At 43.3% G+C, this 22,406-nt stretch overlaps 1 protein-coding gene across 3 annotated transcripts in view; it reads right to left on the bottom strand.

Moving 5' to 3' along the window:
- The window catches only part of svilc (supervillin c), a 25,792-nt gene extending 3,386 nt beyond the window's left edge, over nt 1-22,406 (bottom strand). Inside the window, exons 1-27 of one of the 3 annotated variants that reach the window (XM_056400768.1) lie at nt 22,255-22,406; nt 19,045-19,489; nt 17,733-17,888; nt 17,392-17,568; nt 16,825-16,859; nt 14,645-14,706; nt 13,391-13,536; nt 12,534-12,762; nt 11,781-12,349; nt 11,440-11,566; nt 9,697-9,744; nt 9,507-9,569; nt 8,352-8,426; nt 8,161-8,263; nt 7,994-8,062; nt 7,857-7,889; nt 7,572-7,770; nt 6,292-6,458; nt 6,084-6,209; nt 5,858-5,994; nt 4,167-4,314; nt 3,860-4,005; nt 3,543-3,718; nt 2,409-2,550; nt 1,732-2,050; nt 1,392-1,543; nt 20-122 (exon numbers count right to left, since the gene is read on the bottom strand). In XM_056400768.1, coding sequence (XP_056256743.1) covers nt 20-122; nt 1,392-1,543; nt 1,732-2,050; nt 2,409-2,550; nt 3,543-3,718; nt 3,860-4,005; nt 4,167-4,314; nt 5,858-5,994; nt 6,084-6,209; nt 6,292-6,458; nt 7,572-7,770; nt 7,857-7,889; nt 7,994-8,062; nt 8,161-8,263; nt 8,352-8,426; nt 9,507-9,569; nt 9,697-9,744; nt 11,440-11,566; nt 11,781-12,349; nt 12,534-12,762; nt 13,391-13,536; nt 14,645-14,706; nt 16,825-16,859; nt 17,392-17,568; nt 17,733-17,888; nt 19,045-19,325 — 3,988 coding nt within the window. In that variant the 5' untranslated portion in view covers nt 19,326-19,489; nt 22,255-22,406. The remainder of the gene's footprint in view (nt 1-19; nt 123-1,391; nt 1,544-1,731; nt 2,051-2,408; nt 2,551-3,542; nt 3,719-3,859; nt 4,006-4,166; nt 4,315-5,857; nt 5,995-6,083; nt 6,210-6,291; nt 6,459-7,571; nt 7,771-7,856; nt 7,890-7,993; nt 8,063-8,160; nt 8,264-8,351; nt 8,427-9,506; nt 9,570-9,696; nt 9,745-11,439; nt 11,567-11,780; nt 12,350-12,533; nt 12,763-13,390; nt 13,537-14,644; nt 14,707-16,824; nt 16,860-17,391; nt 17,569-17,732; nt 17,889-19,044; nt 19,490-22,254) is intronic. The other 2 variants (XM_056400769.1, XM_056400771.1) reach the window with 2 other exon arrangements.

Below are 22,406 nucleotides of genomic sequence, written 5' to 3'. Positions count from 1 at the left end.
CAACCTGAATTTACTGCACCTGCGTTAGTGGAGGCCTCCTCTCGCCGGCCCTTATGAATGACCAGGCCTCCCTGGAAAAGCTGCAGGAAACAGGGAGGCTCCTTCCCCTGAGGTACAACCACCTTAAAGAACAACATAACAAACACAAAGGCTGTAACGACAATCCTGATTGTACCAGCTTCTATAACTCAATATTGGAAAAAGCACAAAAATGTATTTAATTTATTATCATTAAAGAGTAAATAAAAGCCATGTATTCCACATTTCACAGACATATAGACACATCTGCAGAAGCAGCTATAGTAAAGAACGGTTCCTTTCAGAGCTTCATTATTGTTGTATGAACCTGTGAGATGTGTGAGGTGGAGGGTGTCAACCACATCAAATTATTGGGAATCTATATCACATAAAATCTGTCATGGCCCCTGAACACCATCTCCCATGCATTCCAACACTTTATTACGTACATATATATTACATGTGTAATGATTGTTATTGTAACAAGTCCTTCATTCATAATGCAGTCCTGTTATACTGCACTGTTAAAGTGCCTTCTATGTTCAGATAGAGGACACTTCTTCTATGCTCACATGTCTCTGTATTGTTTTTAACTTCCTAATTCATTGTTCACCTTTTTATACTGCACTGTTTGCACTGTCACTGTTTCCCTCTCTCATCCAAGACCCTTCATTTATTATGTATCGATAGAGGACGCTACATCAACATGTTTATGTTGTCAATTATCTTAACTTTTTCATTTACCTTGTTTTATCTTGTTTTTATTGCTGCTGGTCTCTGAGAGTTACCAAACATAGTTGTGCCTCTTATCTTAAAGGATACATGAATGCGCCGCTTGCCTTCAGTGATGATACACTGTATGTGGATGGTTAAAGTATGCTATTCTCTTCTGTATACTCAGAAATTCTAAGAGCTATTTAACATTGCTTATGCTTTAACGTTGCACTTTATAAACTCCATATAATATATTACAAACATATCTATTCTTTACTTTATTCTGCTTGGACAGTTGCAGATGCATTTGACAGCACACTGTGCAGCACGCTGTATCTGTATGACTCTGGATGTTATCAATCAATCAGCGAATCTGTATCTAGTGGTTCCTCCTACAGAAGCCCGGAGCTACCAGCCAAGGAAAGAAGATCATCTCTACAGAATCAACCCTTTTTTAGATACTTAATGTTCAAAAATCAATACTGATATTACTGACCGCATGATATTAACTTGCTGGTATATAGTGAAATAAATGTATAAAGCCTAAGTTGTACTTTTATACCATATGTGAGTAAGATTTGTCACGACTCCAACAGGAGGTTGTAGTTGTGTGTATGTATAGATGTATATGTATGAATAGATGAAAGACATGCACTTACCTGTGATTCTTCAAGGTTGTTCATCCCAATGGACAGGAAAGCCGCAGTGTCACGTCCACTGACGCTGGAATGACGGCCGCGCCACAGGAAGAAAGCAGTGTTTTCTTTTTGTCCAGGACTACTGCTACCATCCTCCGAACTGTTCGTCTTATCTGCAGCAGAGAATGAAAAAAATCTTAACTTTTATATTTCAGGCATTTTTGTTGTAGACGTCCTTGTCCAAGTCAGGCTGCACTGACTAAAACTACAGAATAAGCCGCAGCTCCTCATGCATTATCATCAGAAACTAAAAGTAAGGAGTGTGAAGGTTGTGTCTCTTGTTATAATGAACGTCACTAACCAACAGTACTGACGCTGTACGTCCAGCGGATGACGTAGGAGTCTCTCTCATGAAGCTGTCCTGTGCTCGCCACAGGAATTTCACTGTCATCAAACTCCTGGACGTGCCAGGTGTCAATTGCAACCGTTTTCAGCTCCATCTGACGCCCTTCCTCCAGCGTGATGACACCGTGACCTCTCTGGACATCTAGCCCGCCCAGCACGCTGTGGACCAACCCGTCTCCTTCTAGCGACTGGCCCGTCACTAGAGCCTTAGCGTCGCAGGGGCTGAGGAGGTCTGATGCTGGGGAGATGGACTGGGACGCCTGAACTGGGACAGACTGTGGAGAGAGTAAGAGCAAATGTCATTGAGTGGTTACATGAGAATTTATAAAAGAAAAAAACACTTTTGGACACTGTTATCATCCATTTTTGGGGGGGGGGATTTATTTAGATGGGGGACTACTTTCTCAGTATGTGTCTTCTCGACTATTATTCAAATGATTTTCTACATTTCCCAGTATGCTTAATTGCTCTTACTGTTATACAGCGCGACAGAAAAAAAGAGGAAAACATCTGGAGGGCGGTAAGTAATGTCTTCACAGCAGATTAAATTCTGAAAGTGATTTTTTTCTGATCACTCTGTCTACATGGCTGACGTTGAATCATGACTTTGAACCATTAAACAGTGGGATGAACCTGTGTCTCCTTGTTAAGTAAAGCCTCCTCCCTGTCTCCACTCCCGCCCGTCCAGTCCTTAAACTTCTCTCTGAACAGAGATGTCTCGTTGCGCTCCGAGAGGACGCCGAACAACGCCCAGCTGGGACGACCCTCTCCCCTCCTGAGAACAGAAGGAAAGCTGGGTGAGTCAATGTCCTGAAACCAAAATAAGGGTGAACACAATTTTTAACACATTCCTGTGAGTTGTTTTTATTATAAACCACTCACTCTAGACTCTAATTTTACATGGGATCTATTTCCTTTTGAGTGAATGACATACAGCAAATATACACTTTAGAGAAAACAGTGGAAATTATTACCAACTGTTTTGTTACAGACTGAATCAAACCCTAAATAATGCCTTTAAATAATGCTATGTTATCATGCTAACTATGCCATCATATCAGCCTGCCTTTGTTTATGTGTGTATTTGCCTATAATCTGTGTACTTACACATTTAGCTGCGTTCTGGAGCCCTGGAGTTTATAAAATATGAACCTTTGGTTCTATACACTATATGGCCTGTTCCTTTCGTTTTGTGCGTGGAACTGCTTCTCATGGTTTTGGATGAAGCAAAAATTCCTGCAGCCTTGTCTGAAAATCTTATGGAAAGTCCTTCGAAAAGAGTGGAAGCCATTATAGCAGCAGAATAACTATCACATATGGATGTAATGTTTGAGTGTCTGCATACTTTTTCCAGCCATGCACTGTATTAGGGCTGTAAAGTGAACAGTAGTAATACTTAAAAAAACAAAAACAGCTGTCTTACACCAGCTGCAATTCATTGTGTGTAATGGACTTACAACGGCATGCTGGGATTTTTCAGCATGTTGCGTGAACACGCTGTGGTTTCTCCATGTGCAGTGTGGAATCGCAAGCAATTTGTTCTGGTTTTACTGCATGCACTAAAGACCCACAGCAGACTAATGGGGTTCTGCTGCATGCACAGTGAACTTAAAGTTGCATCCATCGCTTCGTGTGCACAGCTATTCTCAATTCATGTGGTGAGTACTTACAGTCATTCTCTGTTGTCTGTGGCGTCCACTGTTATTTTTCATTGTGAAGTACGGACTAAAAGCTTTACTCATGTCATCGCCTGGAGTGTGAACTTACAGCTGAATGCTGGGGTTACACTGCGTGGGATCCAGTGGGTTGACTCGACAGTTGCTGTAGTCATAAGCTCCGACCCACACCTGGTGAGTCAGCTGCAGAGCAACATTTCTGCTGCTGAAGGAAACATCTTGTCCATGCCACAGGTACACCTCACTGCCGAAATCAAACACCAGGGCCTGGAGACACACACACACACACACACACACACACACACACACACACACACACACACACAACACACACACACACACATGAGTTCTACAGTACATCCCTACATTTGAGAAACAACACAAAGCCTTCAACAAAAATCCTCACACCTCAGTGGAGCCCAGCAGAGAGATGGTGGGGATGGAGGCCCAGGCTTGTTCGTGAGGCACCAGTCTGTTCTCCACCAGTCTGTACACACAGTTGGACTCCACCACGCCGCGCTCAAAGAACTCGTCCTCCTCAGGTGCACCAGCTCCTGTAGGTAGAGGCAAACAAAAAACCATGCTGTACACTCTATATGCACACACACGTCTTTCATTTTCAATCATCACTCAGTGACATCACCCTAACAAAACTGTAACTGTAAGAATGTACACCCGCTATGATTTCTTTCTATTACACATTGTGAACCCTAACCTCTGTAGTGTGTCCGTCCTCCTAACAGGCTCCAGAAGTCTGCGGCCACGCTGCTGTCAGAGTTCAGCCCCTCCTCCAGCTGGACGACCTGGGAGGCCTGACAGCCGAGGTCTCTCTGGCTCTGGATGAATGATGCCAGCTCCGAGGCCTGAAAAACAAACCTCAACTTTCTAATACCACTGTAAAACACGCACACCGTATGGCACTGGCTAGTAACAGATTAAATGAAATTGTGCTATTAAAAATGGTGGTTCCTGACACCTGATGAAAGAAGAAAAAAAAAAAAAAAAAATGACTTTGTTCTGCACCAATCTCTGTGGCCCATCAGATTCTGTAACCATGGAGACTTCACAGCAGAAATTCGGACTCGTTAGAGCAGCTGTAATGTTATGACCTGATGGACCTGAGCCATCGTTAACGAAATGTGTTTCAGCTGTGCTTCTCCTGCTGTGACAAGTCAAGACGGTCTACTAAGTATTTCAGCCACATAGCCTTTGCCATCATTGTTACCACACTTTACCACATGCTTTATTTTACTAGCTGCTTGATTTAAATGTGTCTTCATAGTATTTCGATAGGGTCACTCACTTTTATAGCTGTGATAGAAGAAGTGTAGAGAGTAGTTTTTTGATGTAGGGCACTAACACCTCACCTGACTTTATCTGGTCGACCCCTTTGTCTCTGTCATGTAGCTCATCCTCTAACACAGATTTCAGTACAACTAAATCACAACCATCAAAATCTGTGACACTAATCTAAATATGAAGGCAGTAGCAGCTGTCAGAATAAAGTGTGTGATAAAGCAGCTTGCAGCTGAAATTCCTGATCAGTTTGGTGAAACACTGCAATTGTTTTAGGTGGTTTTTGAATCCCAGAATGCAATTTCCTTTGTGTGAGGTGTCTGACATCTTTATTGGATGCGCCACAGAGGAAAATGATGTTTGTATGCAAACCTGAAACAAATTCACAAATAACACTTGACTTCAGGTCCCCCTGTTTAACATTTATAAGCATAAAACATTCAATAAATGGGTTATAACACATTATTATAACATTTTTTAGTTGTAACCAGATATAAGGAGGTTTTTAAGTGTTTATTATTTGTCAGCAATTATAACACTAGCCTCCACCTATGAGTGCCCACAGGAGTTATAGTTGAACAAATACATTAACACACAGTTCTACCTGCTCTCATCTACATTATAGTGTGTTATAAACCATTTATTAAATGTTTATATAACGCATATAAATGGTTACTAAGGGGGCTGAACTTAATGTAACTTAAAGTACTGAGAACAGACAGTAAATATCACAGAGTTAATCCTTTGGAATATGTTCAGCTTGATTAGGTAAGTTAACTCACTAAACCCTGTGTGTTTAATCCCTAATAAAAGAGAACATGAATACTGGTGATTGTGTGAACTGAAAGCACAAAGCATCAGTGCATCCAGTATTACCTCCACAAACAGTATTCAATTTATTTACTGTATATACTGCTAAAAATGTATTTTATGTAAAAATAAAATGCTCCTTCTGGCTTCAAGAGTCGTAGCTCATATGATTTTTATGCATTTATGTGGCATGAAATGTAAAATATGAATATGGAATATGTATTATACAGTATAATTACAACATCATTACCATTGTAAATCCCACACAGAGAAAACAACATGCAACTGTCTCGCTGGTACCTTGGCTTTCTCTTGTTCGCTGGCAAACTCTCCGCTCCACAGGATGCAATTCTCTGGAGTGACCAGCAGGAAGCAGTCTCCACTGTTGAGCGACCGCACTGAGGGCTCCACCAGACGCACCTGCACATGCCGCCTACCTGTCACCACAGGCAGTGGTTAATATAAACACCTGAACATAAGGAGATCATCACAGGGACATGGACCCATGTACCAAGTCTTCTCTGACCTTTGATGTGAACGAGCATCAGGCTGCTGAAGGGAGGGTAAGACTTGGTAGTCGCAGCATCTGAGGAGAAGACGGCGTCCTCTGATCTGACAGGATGTGAATCTGCCACAGAGGAGTTCTTAGACTCTGTGGAAAGGAGCAAACACAAAATGAGAGAGCTGAGGAGCAGAAAGGATGACAACATGAAAAGAAACGGAAGGAGACTCACTCTTCTCTGTTTGGATCTGTTCCTCAGCAGACGTGTTGACTCTCTCTCCCATGTAGTCCTGCCTGATGTCCTCTCTGGCAGCGAGGGCCCTCAGAGGGTTCCTGGAGCCCTGAGTCCTGCGGGACGGACGCACCGACCGCCTGTGCTCTGCTACTGCTGAAGTTAGTCTGCGCACACACACACACACACACACACACACACACACACACACACACACATACGTAGACAGACACACACACACACACACACACGGCAGATAAGATTTCACATTGGCAGGACTGTTACCAATGTCCCACCTCCATGACGATGCAGTTGATTATTATGAATAAAAGCTAATGACTATGAATTAACTATACATTAAATTACAACTATGAAGTCATTGTAAACAGGGCTAAATTTTGGAGCATCAAAATCCACCCGGTGCTTTAATCTATGCTTAAGAGTTTTTTATTACATATAAACAAGTTTGGTCTCATAGTTGTCACACTTCTTGCTGGGTGCCATTGTTTTGTCATTATGGTATTGTGTACAGTTGTATATATGTTATTTTTTATGCCATACCATGTGATTATGGTCTTGTGTCTTATGTAATTTTGTTTTTTATTCCTACAATGAAAAACAAGAAAAAAAACAAACAGGAAAACTCATAAATATATAAACAGTTGTTTTGTTTTTTAGGTCGACTCCTTTGTTTTTGTTTCATAAAACTAAAAAACTATTAACCATCTATCAAGCTCACATAAAAGCCTCCTCCTTATCACTTAAAACTGTTCATCTATTCGTCTAACTCGTAACTCATTATGATTTTAAATAAATGAATAATAGCCCAAATATTTTATCTGATATTGTCGACATGAACAATTATCACAAGGAAGTATCTTCTATGAGCTTCTTGCATTTTTGGAGCCTTGAAAATAAGATGATACTGTGTATTTCCAGGCTGTGATGACAAAGCTCTGACAGCCATCTGGGAAGTTTAAAATAAAAAATAAAAAATGTTGCTATTTTCTTTATATGTTCATTTTGATTATGATTTTTTGGCTGATGAGTCAAAATATAGGATGATTTTTAAAACCAGCCCTGCGGTCTGTCAGTGAAGTTCTATCCATCCTATACCATAACATACAAACTACATCTGTCAGACACCTGATAAAATGCTATAAATTCTACAAATTAATCTTAATAAGAAAATACCTAGAACAGATGGTTGGGTTCATCTTCTCTCGTGCACATCACTGAACATTTAATAATCTTACAATCTGTGGTAAAACCAGGCTCACATTGGTGTGTTGGTCTGGCAGAGGACAGCCAGGTCCTGCTCGTTCTCTGTGGCGGCACCGTCTCCACAGGGTGGGGGGGCGCAGGTGGAGGGAGACGACTGATCGCTGTAGAAACCTCCATCAAACGCGCCGGATTCATCCGCAAGCGCCTCCTCCTTCGCCTCAGGTGGAGGCACCGAGAGTGGAGAGCTCTGCGGAGCTGGCAGAGGGCGGAAATGAAAAAACGTGATCATAGTGAAGACTTTGATAACATTAATGATGAACTACCGGCTGTTTATATCTTACCTTCAAACTCCATCGCAGGCTGAAGGGAGGTCTCTGTCAAACCAAGAGAACAAACAGTTTAGAGAAACAAACAGGAAACTGGAGCTGAGCGTGAAATGAGAGTATTGTTAGTGTTGTTGAGCTAACGCTGCTCTAACCTTCATATGCACACACGGGAGCTTCAGTGCATGTTCTCTTGTTATCAGAGGTCTCATTCGTGTCTGCCTCTGGAGATCCAAGACAGGCGGTCAACACAAAAGCATGCGTAGTGGTGTGGTGACAATGAGAGTAAAGAAGGAGAGTAAAGCAGAGCGATCCCTCTCACCTCTACTGGCCGTGTGTCCAGTCTCCCGCTCTTCTCTTTCCTGCTGTGCGTCATATTCCTCGGCTCTGTCCGTCTGAAACGCTCCATCCTCGACTGCCTTACCCTACGCAGCAACAGAAATACTTCTGTTACCATACACACGAGCTCTCACGTGGATTTAAACATCAAAAAGGTTATAAAATAGAAAATACCTTCTGTCTCCACTGAGGTTGCGCGGGGTTCTTGGTGGGAGAGGGGACTTCTTGCGCCTCAAAGGACAGATTTGTCTGAGGATGAAATGGAAACAGAAAACAGGGATAATAAAGGAAACAGGTGAGTTCCTTAAACATGATGCACAGCTACAGCAGAATGAATCTGACTCATTTAGGAACAATAAACACATGTGAGTGTCAGGTGTTAGCCAGGCTATAAACACTCGAGATTCATTCAGGCATCAAATCAACACCGAAAGTAGATTTTTGACGCAGAAGCAGAAGAAAACTTTAATACTAGCACTACTAAAGTTTGATTAAGACTAATACAATTGGTTTTTAACATTTCACTTTAAGTCTTGCTGCTCTGCATGGCTAATATGTGCAGAACGTAGCTATTAGCATCATTGCCCATCATTGCCCATCATTCTTGGGATGAATATACTGGATATACTGAAGAGTTGCATCAATGTTTTGCTGTTTTTTGTTGCTTTGTATGATTTGTCTTTTTTTTTTACTACCTGTTGTTGACATTTCATCAACTTGGCAGTTGAAAATGAGCCCTCTGGCTGACGCTGGCATATTTATAGAAAGATTAATTAATGCGCATTATCATTAGAAAATAAAGAAAATTAAATGAAAGGAAAATGGCACATCAAATCCGAAATACGGCAAACTCTGTCTTGCTTTGACATTCATGTTAATATATGAGTAGAGACTTATTGTTTCCAAAAAACTTTGAAAGTTTAACTTGTATTTTTCATTTGAGCAACAGGAACTAATGAGAAACACGTGAAAAGAAACACGCGCGTCATGTTCTTGATAATCATAACAAAACGCCTGGTTCACTTCATTTGTTCCAGGTTGTTAAAAATCAAAATCCGGGAGGTGGGGTGAAGGGGGTGTGACATATTTAGTGATTTCCAAAAAGAACAAAGACAACCAGAGCACAGACAGAAACAGCTGTGAAACGAGAGCTGTGATGTCTCACTTCAGAGTCGACTTGTTAGCGAGAGTGAAATTTTCACACGTCAGCTGTAAAAAAAAAAAAAAAAAAAAAAAAAAAAAAATCACATCCACCTGAATCACTGCATACAAAACACAGCAAACCAAGAGGCAAAAATGAATCTGCCATGCACCGGCTCACGCAGTTACCTGATTGAAACACATGATATATTGGGGCGTAGTGCTAGAATAGACAGAGGCAAAGACGGGTTCCTGGGAGAGAGGAGGAATTAGGAGAGAGAGCAGCTAAAACCATTTAAAAATTAGTCTAAAAATCGATGTTTTCATGATGGAGATTTGGACGGATTAATGCAAGTCATAGCATCAATTACAGACTTACCCAGCAGTGAGCGTTGACACTTTCAGCATGAGGGTTTTCTGACTCTTCCTGCAGAGGCAGAATGAGGGAAAACAGGGGAAAAGATCATAAAAAAAAGTAAACAAAACAAATGGAAATGTTGGTATAATTAACAGAACATGTACACACACGCATACTGTCACCACTAAGATGATAAGGTCATTAAGGGGCATAACATTTAACCACCAGAATCATCACTCTGTTTACATTCCACATCCCGCTGTGAGACAGTCAAACCCATCTCAGTACGTAAACACTAACCAGCCTGCATCCCCCAGTAACTCAAGTCTGATCTCAAGACATTTAACACATACCAAATCCAGAGTGCTGTTGCTAAGAGATGCCACAGTATATCTCGTTTCAATGGCATGACAAATATCCAAATCTAACCACAGGCCTTTTCTCGTCCCGCCTCAGGGATGGGAGGAAGAGTGAACTCGCTGACCTCAAACCTCAACAGTGAGTTTTATTTGTGGACATTTAAAAAAAAACAAAAAAAAAAAAAAAAAACATACAAACTTGAATTACCGCCTTACGTTTGTATGCCTCTGCCATCCAGTCCAGCTGCACTTCATTAGCATGTGAATTCTTGCATCATGGCCAAAAACATGTTTTGTGAGGTCACAGTGACCTTGACATTTGACCTTTAGCCATTAAATTCTAATCACTTTGGACTGCAACAGAACAGGTTTCTCTTTTTGGTTACATAACAGGGTGACCGCCTGAGTGATGGACTGTTAGTGAGGTCAGAGGATGTGCATGTGGCTAATGTTTGGATTTATTATCTGAAATAAGTCCCACATAGTTCTGTAAGCATCTCACCTTCTCACTTTTTATTTTTTTACAGTGTTTATGTTTTGTTTTTTTAATAATGCTGTTTCAGGTGTCTCTGCTGTTTGTCTTCGTCACCTGTCTCACTGTTTTAACACTGTGAAGTGACGCTAAAGACAATAAAGTTCCTGACTAACTACTATAACTACATAATTAATCAAGCCAAGATCTCAAAGAAGAGAAAGTGAACATTGTAAAATAAACTAATGTTACACACAACACAACACATCCTCATCTTGATTTGAACTTCTACCTAATTCTTTAAAGTAACTCCTGCCTGACACAGACGGCCCAAATCTTTTGGCAAAAGCCTGAAAATAATGTAACCAAAATAAAAAGCTTTCTTTTGATCACAGTCATAACCCTGGTCTCCTTTGAAAGCTAATTCTTTAAATGTTACGACCAAAAAGTCTGAATGAGTGTAAGAGACACTGAACCAAAGTCACACAGGCACAGACATGGTAGAAAAAGTTATTTTGCCTCTTGCACAGACAGAATCAGGAGATAAGGAGCTTTCAAACACTGTGTAATTTGTCAAGGTTGTGTGAAGACTGAGTTCAGTCCAGACCAACACACACCCAAAGGAGTGCTACCAAAGTGTCCCAGGGCTGGGACGGTGTAGTTTAAAAGGTTAAAGATGGACGCCCCACGCTGTGTTGACTCTTCCGCTGCTTCTACTGTCAACCCTCTGCTGACCATTAAACTTTATCCCTCTTTGCTGACAGTCTGAAACCCACTGGCTCCAGACCGGACTCTAAGAGGATTACAGAGTATGGAGCGACAAAATGCAGACAAAGTGCTACCCTTTACTGATTCTGCAGCTGTGGTTCTCACTGTACATGCTGAAGACATCACAGACCTTTACAGTCACAGTGTGACATGTCTGTGTCTTACCTTACTGCTGCTGATGCTGGTTGTCTCCTGCAGTTTAGAGGTGCTGTCCACCAGTGTAACCTGAACACGTCCCGTGGCTGTGGTCTCTTCATTGATCTTCCTCGCAGTCCCTTCCTCATCCTGTTGCCTTTTAGACAGAACACACACACACACACACACACACACACACACACACACACATTTTTGTAGCCACAAATATTCAGTGTTTTCCACGTATTATCATCATCAAAGCATTTTTCATACATACTTCAAAATGTATTAGAATCAGAACAAGGATGTCCTGTAAGTGTAAGTGTAGCATCTAGCCAATATCCAGTGTTCACTGAACGTCTGTTACTCACAGGACTCTCCCAGTTGTGTCTGAGCTGTATTCCACAGAGGAGCCCAGCTGCTCCTGTAGCTTGGCCTGACAGGGCCTCTCCTCCCGAGGAGCGTCCTGCTCTGTCGACACTATGATCGGTGTACAGGCGATGGTTTCCCTCCTGTTTCGAGCCCTCTGCCTCCAGGGAGCGGCGGTCACCGAGACGCCCTCCGCACTTGAAGCCTCACATCTCTCTCTCCGTGGCGCTGCAGCAATTTCTTGCCTCTCTGTTCCCTCCATCCTCCCCTGTATCACTGTTTCTCCACAACCTCCACCGTTCTGTTCATGGATATACGGTGCATCCGCCTGACCGTCCTCCGTCCTGCTCCACTCCGAGCCTCCGGAGCGGCTCTTCTTTAGGATTCCTCTCAAGCCAGGCTCAGAGTCGTGGCGCTGCTGGCCCTGCTGGCCGGGACCAGGCTCTGTGTCCGGTCTTGGCTTAGAGAGACGAACCTCACTGGGTTTTAGGTTGACAGACGAGGCCTGCTGTCTGTCGGACAGATGAGGGGACAAACAGAAGGCAGGAAGCTGTACGGGGCCTTTCTGGAGCTGAGCAGAGATGAAGAGAAAGATGAATGTTATCTAATCAGAAACGGACTTAAACATAAAATCCAATACCGTCTTCATTTCTTTAAAAGCACCTTCTTTCTTTCACGCTCTTTTATTTTGTAAGAAAATAGAAAAAATAAACAGATTTTAACTTGACTTTATTGACTAGGATCCTCCCACTCACCAGGTTGACCTCCTCCACAGTGATGGGCTGTGTGCGGTACCGAGCCCCCTTCTGCCTTCGCCTCTCTGGGGGCCCGTCGGGTTGGGCGGCCCCCTGCCTCCCCGGTAGAGACAGGTTGTTGAAGAGGGCCAGTTTCTCGCTCATGCTCAGCCTGCAGCTCTCGTCTGCATCCTCCTCTGACTCCCCCTGCACACACTGGGACTCCACTGGAAGTGCTGGTTTGGGGGCACTGCACATGACACAAACATTTAAAAGATAAGACTTACTGTCAACGAATCCCACAAAATGCAGAAAATAAATGAAGATAAAAGGTGATTTCTGCTTCTGACATCTCCATATTTATCTTGTGACCCCTTACAGGCATCCTGACCCCCAAATTGAGGGAGAAACCAGTGCTGCTGTAAATACTTACTGGCAGACCAAATGTGTATTAATCCACAACTGAAAGTAGTCCCAAACTTTTGCTCTATTCACTCTTGGACTTTTGGTAAAAACTACAGAGCCCAGCTGATTTTTGGAAATGACTCAGCATTAGAAAAAACTGAAAATAACTAAATATTGTGACTTGTTTTTAAAGATTTACATCACTGTTGGTTTTGCTCTTTTCATGGGATTTGCTGACACTAAAAAAATATAGAATAACGCCAGCCTTGCCCTTTAAATACATGGAAGTCATTCACAGTGGCCAACCTAAAAAACCATTTGACAGATGTCTAAAGTAGTGACATGCTAATATTAGTTTGTATTGTATATAAAACTGTTTAAAATCCAACCAGAATATGCCTCTATAAAAGTGTGTGTGTGTTAATAATATTTGACACTGGGCTTGATAACACTACATCTCTGTCACTGCCCACCTGATAGCCACCATTTCCTCACAGGTGATTGGCTGAGTAAGGAAGCGATGGTCGTTGCCACGGCGCACCCTGCGCTCATGGCAGACGCTGCCTGACCGAGGCTTCAGGAAGGCCGAGGCCTCGGGGGCTGCAGACTTCTCCAGCTCCTACAGAGGAGGAGGCGCACCAGAGGACGTTAGTATCAACACATGACCATAAGTTTGCCACAGGTGGAGCCCAACGTTCAGGTCAAATAGCAGCTTCAATCAACACTCTCCACCCGCTAAATAAGTAATAAGAGAGACTACAAAAATGGCAGTGAAAACTCCCTTCTCCTGATGTCTCCTGTTCTATTTGTACGGACAGAGGGAGGGATGGGAGGGGAGCAGAGGCGGCTCGGATAGCTGGTGAATAAAGCAGCTAGCTGTAATGTGGAGTGTCTTGGCTACATGGATTGAATGCCAGCCCAACAGGTCACAGTGTAACCAGAGCTGTGCCGGCTTCAGTTACCTCCACAGAGCAGCAGGCTAATTATAACACAGCTGCTATGGTTGTTAATGGCAATACAGTGTCTGGCACATTTTCACCTGATTCTTCATGACTAAAACTGTGCAAGAGCTGAAACGCAGGAACGGAGATTGTAACCGTGGAGGAGAAAATGCACGGTGTGTTTCACCCTCTGTTCTGGCTCCAACAGCTTCGGGACACTTCAGAAACGTGTTTAGCGCACAATAAATTTAGTCCTTCTTTTAATAAGTGCAGACAGACACACTGTAGCATCACGCCGAGCTACAGCACCTGTTTGACCATTCATATTCCCTCAGTGTGACCAGGTTGTGTTCTGCGTGCTCAGCACTGGCTCACCACGAATTTCAGCCTGTAAGGTGAGCAGCTGAGGTGACTGGTCACTGATGGATGAAGCTTTCTCTTTAGCTCTTCAATATATTTCTCTACAACTCCATGATAGCTTTAAATCCAGTACAGGACGCCACATGGACAGGCTTTATTAATGGATAAATTGAGTACCTCAAGGATCAGACATCCTGATAACAGCTTAATTGACATGAGTAATCTTTCAGAACATGTTTAATTACTCTGCTGTGTCTGTAAATGTCAGCGTCTGCATCACGTTAGATGGAGAACCAGGGAGCAGCCGTGACTGAGAATCATTTTTAGAAGCAGGTGTTAAGACGGACGGCGCTCAATAGAGAAAATAAGCAGGTCACGAACAGCAATGCGGATCCTGTTTCAGCGCAGAGACCAACATAGACTCACTTTAAACAAAGACATCTTGGCTGCCACACTCATTTTGGCTCTGTCGTCTGTTTTCACATCAGCTACGGGAGAAAAAAAGACACAAATCATCATGTCACACGGATTTAAAAACAAATGAACACAAACAGTTTGTGAGCACTCTGATGCTTGTCATAAACCTCAGGCTCTATCTGACAGCAGCAAAGAAAGGTGCCGGTGATCAAACAGGCTTCTGACACACTCTAGCAAAGTTTGCGGCACTTGAGTGCAGTTTGGAGGTAATGACATTTTCCATTTTCTCCTGCTTTGTACTGCTACTGTACTTTTTACTCCACAGCTACTGTACACTGACTTCTTTGTTTTTATAGTAAGATTGTACATAAAAAGACCTTTTTGTACATTGTTAAGGATTAAACCAAATTCTTTTTAGCTTGTGCACCTTTATACAAAAGCAGTGCCTACTTGGGTCTCCTGTCACGTTTCAGATGTCTGTGTTGTTGTTAGCAGTTCCTCCAAAGAGACGTTCACCTCTAAACTTTTCAGATGGTTTCAATTAAAAGTATGACAACTGAAACCATCTAATTATACACACATCACATGTAGAAAATGATTTTTTTTTTTAATGCGTTGTTGATCATTTGATGGATTGCCTTTGTACGTCTACTCTGAGATGATATCGTAAATTGCTTTATGATGTTTATCGCCCTGGGTGGTTCGGTTGGTTAACCACACCTGTCATCACAGAGCCTGTCGGCTCATTGGGGAGTGTATGCTGTATGCATACGTCCGGTTGTGGTGTCAGTGTGCAGCCATTACATCTTCTTTCCTGCCTCATTAACCCTCTCACAACAACCTTAGATTCATCTCATGACCCTTCGGAGGGGCCCGACAGCCAGGCCCTGAGCCACTGGACTAAACTACCAAACTGTACATAAAGCAAATAAAACTAGCTGCAGCTTCACCAGCTACAACAGTCAAATGCTACTTATGCATTTTTCTTACACACCATTAACAATTTAATAGTGTAATATATAATAATACATCAGTGTCATGAGACTCTCCTCTGCTCTTTAACTTTTGAGACAATGTGCTGATAACACTTCTGGACTAAAAACAACATTTTCATTTGTAATGGAGCATTTTAACATTGTTGAACTGGAACTTATATTTAAGGAAATTATCTTTTTCCACTACAACATCACAATCCTTTTATTTTAAAATGTAGATTTGTCTTCAATCAATCTACATTTTGCCCAGAAAGCTATTAAATTAAACTTAATAAATAAAACGGCTGCGTCTCGCTGCAGCTGCTATTGTTGACATATTGACATATTAATAGTCGAATGCTGTGTACACTTTAGCCTAATCATAACAGGCTGTGGGAGCTGGGCTGTAGATCACTGACATACAGAGGCCATGGTCCATCTCACACCTGACACAGAGAAACACCAAACTCATATCTCTGACCTGGAGGAGCTACACCAGCAGGTGGGTGGGAAACCAAACTCATCACTGAGTGTATATTGAAAAAAAAAAGATATGAATAATGGGCATCTTTTATAGGAAATACAAATCAAATTGCCACATTTTAAAGTTTGAGCTTCACTGAATCCTTCACTTATGTTGTTTTTGTGAAGTTAATACACTGTGAATACAACTTGTTTTGACGTAGTCAACGTTTAAATTCTCCGTAAGTCGATCGCTGTGAAGACTTGCTTTCAATCTTTTTATGGCGGGGTTAAGAGTGGGACTGACTCAGCCGTGCTCATCCGCTCACATGGTTTTGTGGAGGCGTAAAGCTGTCATCACTGAAGAGATTCAACATTGTGAGCCTAAAAATACAACCTGATTTATTTCGTGAGCTATTAAATGAGTTTATGGGGGCAACTGTTGTTGGATGCACACTCCAAACATTTGTTTTGTACCCAACATGTGAAGAGAATAACTGATGTTTATGTCTCCACCGTCAATGATAATATCTCACATGCGATATGAGATGGAAGTTTTTGCCTCCTGCGTTCATTCTCATGGTGTTTACATCATTGTCTGGTAACATGTATTGTGCTACTGTGATCTTATCCCTCTCTGTGGCTCCGGTCAAAGTCCCTGTGTACCAGCACAGCAGACAAAGGTTTAAGCTGTTTGTCACTAAACACAATAACAACATGTATGATCCAGGCCAGGCAGGAAGACAGTGTTACCTTTACAGTTCTCCTCCTCCTCTGCGTCCAACATCCTGGAGGAGAAAAAAAACAAAAGAGGCGAGAGATGAGGTCACCAGGTGAAATACGAACAGGGAGGTGATGTGGACTTTAGTCCTCAGCTCCTGTGCGATCTCTTTCAGGTCATGTGTGGAGCTCACAATTCATGTCTTTGTGCTTCAGCCACTGCTCAAACACCGTGTCATATTTGCATGCTCGGTAAAGCAACTCTGTGTAGGTCATGAAGGAGGACAAGCACATGCAAACCACACTGCCCACGGGGCTTTTATGCAAAGGTGCTGCACAAAATAAAAGACATATACATCAAGATTAGTGTTCCCTAAAAAGTGATAGATGGATGTTGTGCAACAACTGCTTATGCTAATTTGTCCACAATAATGAAAGTGGACTTAGAGGCGATACTAAAGATACTCATGCATTATTATTAAAATGTGTCAACAGAACACTGCAAAAAAGGTCACTGCAAACAGCATCTTCTTTGGGGAAAAACAAAGCAGGTGCCTCCTCTGCAGAGCTCGCACCATGCCCACAGCAAACAGCCCCTACCCGCTGCTCTCCTCCATCTCATTGGCTGTGATCGGCTGTGTCCTGAAGCGTTCGCTGGTCTTGCGACCGCCACCGGACCCACCGGGGAGGTAGCGGCGCGTGCGGCGCCGGCCCCCCTCGGAGCCCGGCTTCACAGCCAAGTCCAGAGAGGTCGTGGCTCGCCCAGTATCTGGGCAGCTGGTGTCCACACACACGCGTACGCACACACACACACACACAAACACCCACAGAGCAGGAGGAGGAGGAAAGGGAAGAAGATGTTGAGGCGAAGACAAGTATTGTCACAGAGGTACACAGTCTGATAGTGACAGTCTGGATCACACACATGCAGGTGACCCTACACTTTCTCGGGCTGCGCTCCGCTCCCCGTCTGCTGCAGGAGGGCACTTCTCAACTGGCCTACCGACACCCGAGTGTGGAGCTGTGGGGCAACGAGTCCACCAGGGACGTGGTGCCCCTCCCCACTCAGCATGCTGGCAGAGTCCTGGGAACCCTGCCTGGAGGGGGCGGGAGTGAGGGGAAGGAGGATGTGAGGATGTGGGAGTGGGGACGCTCTCAGAAAAAAAAAGTACAATCTTGAACCTTTCCATCAAATGTTGACAAAAAATGTCTAGCTTCAAAGACGAAAGGTGTGACGTTGTACCTTTTTTCTGAGAGTGAAGAGGTGGCTGCCTAAAGCCAGCTCCAAGAAAATACACCCACACGTCATGATGGGAAAGTATCAAGCTAGGAGAGGACCGACTCTCAGAAGCAAGGGAAGAATCAGACTGGCTTTAAAACTCCCTGCTGGGACCCACTGATTTAGACCTCTCAGTTTTAATTAGCAACAAAGGCCAAAGGCAACTGGAGAAGTCGAGGATCTGCTGCTGCTGAACAGTCGCTGGGACCAAGTTTAAAAACTGGCAGCTGCTTGGGTTACTAAATGGGTGGGATTTCACTTTGAAAAGTTTTTTAGTCAAATGCAAAAAATGTACATCAAATGTTTTGTAAATACATTCAGATTAGAAACTTATTCATTTACTTATTTCTTGTACTAGAGTCTAAAATCAAGTCCTAATTAAAATCCAGTTCGACCCAGCTCTGGTGTGGATCTGAATAGAATAGAATAGAAAGCAGTGACTACAAACAAAGGGAACTGGATCAGACTGTTGTCATGGTGAAGGTGAACAAGGTTGAAGCAGGTGACAGGTGTCATCAGGGTCATGAAGTGGACACGTTGCTTTATTGGTATTTGGACAAATTAGGCTGAAAACACCTGCTCACCTCAGGACCGAGACACCTTCACTATGCTGTAGCTGCACCGCTACATTAATCAACAATCAACAAAATCTCATTGGTTATTGATAAGCGTAATCATCTATGGTTTTCACAGCCTTTTACAACAGTGTCCTGAAGTGCTCAGTGTAGAGTTTTTACACTTCAAACTGATCTTTAAACAGATTTTAAAAGCTGTTTAAGTTCAAAAGTTGTATTTCCAGCTACAAGAAAATACTGTCCACCATGAATAACCTGAGATAAATTTGTATAATCTGTTATTTTCAAAGTAAAAAATACTAATGAGCCCCAGTTGTATAGTATATGATTCTTGCATCACCCCACTTGTTCCTGTTCACCCACTCAATGAAGTCACCATTCACTCCAGACGTGACTCACCTTCCCAGGTAGCTGGACTCTGCAGGAGTGTCTGCCTCTAATCCATTTGTAACCCCTTGCGTCCTGCCGTTCACTCTTTCACTCAGGTCGTCCAAGTTCAACATCCCTCTGTGGGCTTGGGTTGCCGGCTCGTGCACCTCCTTCCCATCCCTCCTCACCCACTTGGATGGCAGTTCCTCCGTGTTGCCGAAACGCTCAGCCAGTTCTCGCCTCCTCTCGGCCTTGTAGCGAGCGATCCGCTCTGACCTGGGCTCCAGGACCGGGTTCTCCATGGCGTCCATGTCCCTCAGAAGGATGTAGGAATGGAAAGCAGATGAGCTGTTCTTTCTTTCCAGTAAAATTCAGATTCCATCAGAGCTAAAGACTCCTGTCTTTGCTGTGTTCATAGAGTCCACCGATCAGAGGTTGCAAACCAATGTGTACATCAGTGAGTGAGACGTTTCTCCTGAAAGATGAAAAAGAAAACCAAAAAAGAAGTTAAAAAATGTCCATTCGTCACTGTCACAGCACACTCGCATCACATATCTGCACCTCAGCAGCCTGATGAGCTGCTGCTTTCATTATATATTAACCAAATTTTCTAAAAGTGCATCCTTCATTTAAGTCTCTCTCTCCTCTCTTGCTTGAGTCCATGTAAGATGACCTGTACCAGCCTGCAGTGCCATGCAGGAATCTCCCCTTGCACTGAAACTCAACACCTCCGCAGCTCAGCTCCTCTCTGGGTCCAGGCCTCCAGTCCTCTGAGTCTGCAGGCTTGCTGGTCTTTTCCACAACCCTGGAAGTAACTTAAGCTGAACAAGTCACTGTCACTCTCATTCAGATGTTATCTAATAAGCTGCATAACTAGTCTGACTGCCGTATGTCTATACACAGCCTGTTATCTGTCAGGAACAGAGGTCAAATGGTTTCAAATTTGTTTAAACACACATGTAACTATCTGAATGATGACATGTACACAGGCAACATGCATGGATGAGCCACAAAAAAAAGAAAGTCCCTGTCGGCTACAGGGTTGCTTGGAAATGAATAAACAACACTAACAAAGCCTGAAGCTGTGAACCACATATAAATAGTACTGATGTGACACAATTTGCATTTAAAGACAGCAGCTAACCATCAGCTCGGTTGGCAAAGGCTTGAGGTGGGCTCACAAAATGTGTACAAACATAAATGTGTGTTCGCATATGTGTCTGTGTGCTTTCCAAAACTGTGGATGTCAGCATTCCTGATGCAGGAAGCACAATGGAGCCAGAACAAAGAGACGTGAGCCATGGACTTAGTGCACCAGATAGATCTGCTGCAGGGCTGAATGGTTGTGTAAAAGATGCAACTTTTATGTTTATTTTATCTGTTTCACTGCAACTGTTGGACAGAAAGTGAGAAAATAGATGTAGATTAAATTCAATACACAGTATGACCGTGGACGCCTTCTCCTACTAGTGGTTAGATCCGCCTTCGATCCGTCAGAAACACCCATATCATCCACATGTCCAGTCATACTGAATAAACTGAAGGCCACATTTGCAGACGCTGTCAGCAGGAAAGTGCAAATCCCACATGCCCATGCCACAGAGAGCTTTAATGAGCTGAACAGTAAGATGCACTGATCCCTATACGAGACAACAAGCTCGGTGCTGTGTTCTGTATATTGGGGTCGGCACTTCATAACACGTGTACATGTGCTTTGAAACACAAACAATCAGCCAAGCAGAGCAGGAGGACTCACCTCCCTGTCCAGGCCCTCAGAGAGCAACGCTCAAGCATCCCCAGTCTCACTGACGCCACGCTCCTTTATGTGTTTGCTGAACAGCAACTCGAGTTCAAATTGACAGTATACCCACACTTTGTGTAAAGAGCAAAAGTCATGTGACAAGCTGGAGGACTGTTGATTGGAGGCGTGAATGCCACCGAGGCTCAACGGGGATCATGGGCTTCTAATCCAGCGACACTGGTTGACACTAGCTGTGAAATAAAGCCTGTGGATGAACACACAGGAGCCGTGCTCTGCCTCCTGTCAGAGAGCTGATCTGAAACAATTACAGCTGTAATATTCAAAGAAGGTGAAACAATATACTGACCCCAGGGGACATAAGTTCAACTCTTCCACCCATGGCTTCCTCACTGCACCCTCATCACGCCATTAGAACCCTGCTCTGGGTATTTCTCACAGGCTTATCAATGGTTTTTTGACTTCACACAAAGTGCCGACATGTTAGGTGTTACATAGACAAGAGGACCTCAATGTCCAGTAGCAGCACAGTAAACCAGATTAAAAGGCTGGCCAAGAATAAGCCTCCGACCAATTACACCTGTCCTGACTGACTGCACTACCTGCATGGAAGGCCCCCGTGGAGAACCAGGATTCAAGGACAACTTCCCAGAGGCCTTTTCTACATACACACCACAGATGGCATGTAGCGTAATGAATCATGATTATGGATGGGTTTACACAGCCGTGCATCATCCAGGAGTAAGACAGCGATGTGTGAAACTGACATGAGAGATTCCAGTCAATGCTTTGCCTTGATCTCTACATTGAGAGGCATGTGGCAGGAGGGCAGAGAGGAAGAGCAGCTCTCTCCTCATGCAAGCTCCATAATCCACTCATCAGCTCCCAGGGGGATGTAGCACATTAACAGCTGATTGGTTTGATGGCAGCTTTTACATTATATATCTACTAAGTTAAGATTTACTTGTCCAACAAATATCCATCCAGGATCCAAAATAGCAATTGAAGGAAATTTCATAGCAGTTTGAATACAACATGGCACAGCTTTTTCAAGGTCCAGACACATTATTATTATTATTATTATTATTATTTACAGTAATTTATATTGACCAAAACAACTCAGCAGGTAAAAGTCAAAATGAAATGTACAAGTTTTCAAAAATCCGAGGTAGTAAAATAAGGTTCTTGCAGATTAATTCATGCGTAAATCACATTCACCCAAAACATTAATCTGCCAAATCGTGTCTGACTTTATATCTTTTTTTAGAAAACACTAACTGAAACCTTTTACTCTCAACCTTCACCAAGTGACTGACCACCTCACCACTCCAGGTCCACTGCACAGCCTGAACTTCAGCAGCTCCGACAGACTCATGACAACATGTTCATAACTCGCTCCTGGCTGACACCTGCTTGAATTTGCAGGTGAAATTTCGTCATGAGAAACAATGAATGTAGAAAGAAGTCGCGCGTGTACTTACGTGCACTGCGTGCCGCGTGAACTGGGCGCGAACGGTGCCGCCGCTGCCCTTGCTCAGCCCGGCGGTCCCTCCCCACTGGCCCCCTCACCACGGCCTGTCGCTCCAAATGTAGTCACACTCGCAGCTGCGGAGGGCTCTCCGTATTAAGGGGG

The sequence above is a fragment of the Seriola aureovittata genome, chromosome 17, assembly GCF_021018895.1.
Source record: "Seriola aureovittata isolate HTS-2021-v1 ecotype China chromosome 17, ASM2101889v1, whole genome shotgun sequence".
In the NCBI taxonomy this organism is placed as follows: domain Eukaryota; kingdom Metazoa; phylum Chordata; class Actinopteri; order Carangiformes; family Carangidae; genus Seriola; species Seriola aureovittata.
Note: the sequence above shows the minus strand (reverse complement) of the source record. Positions and strands in the feature narration are given on the sequence as shown.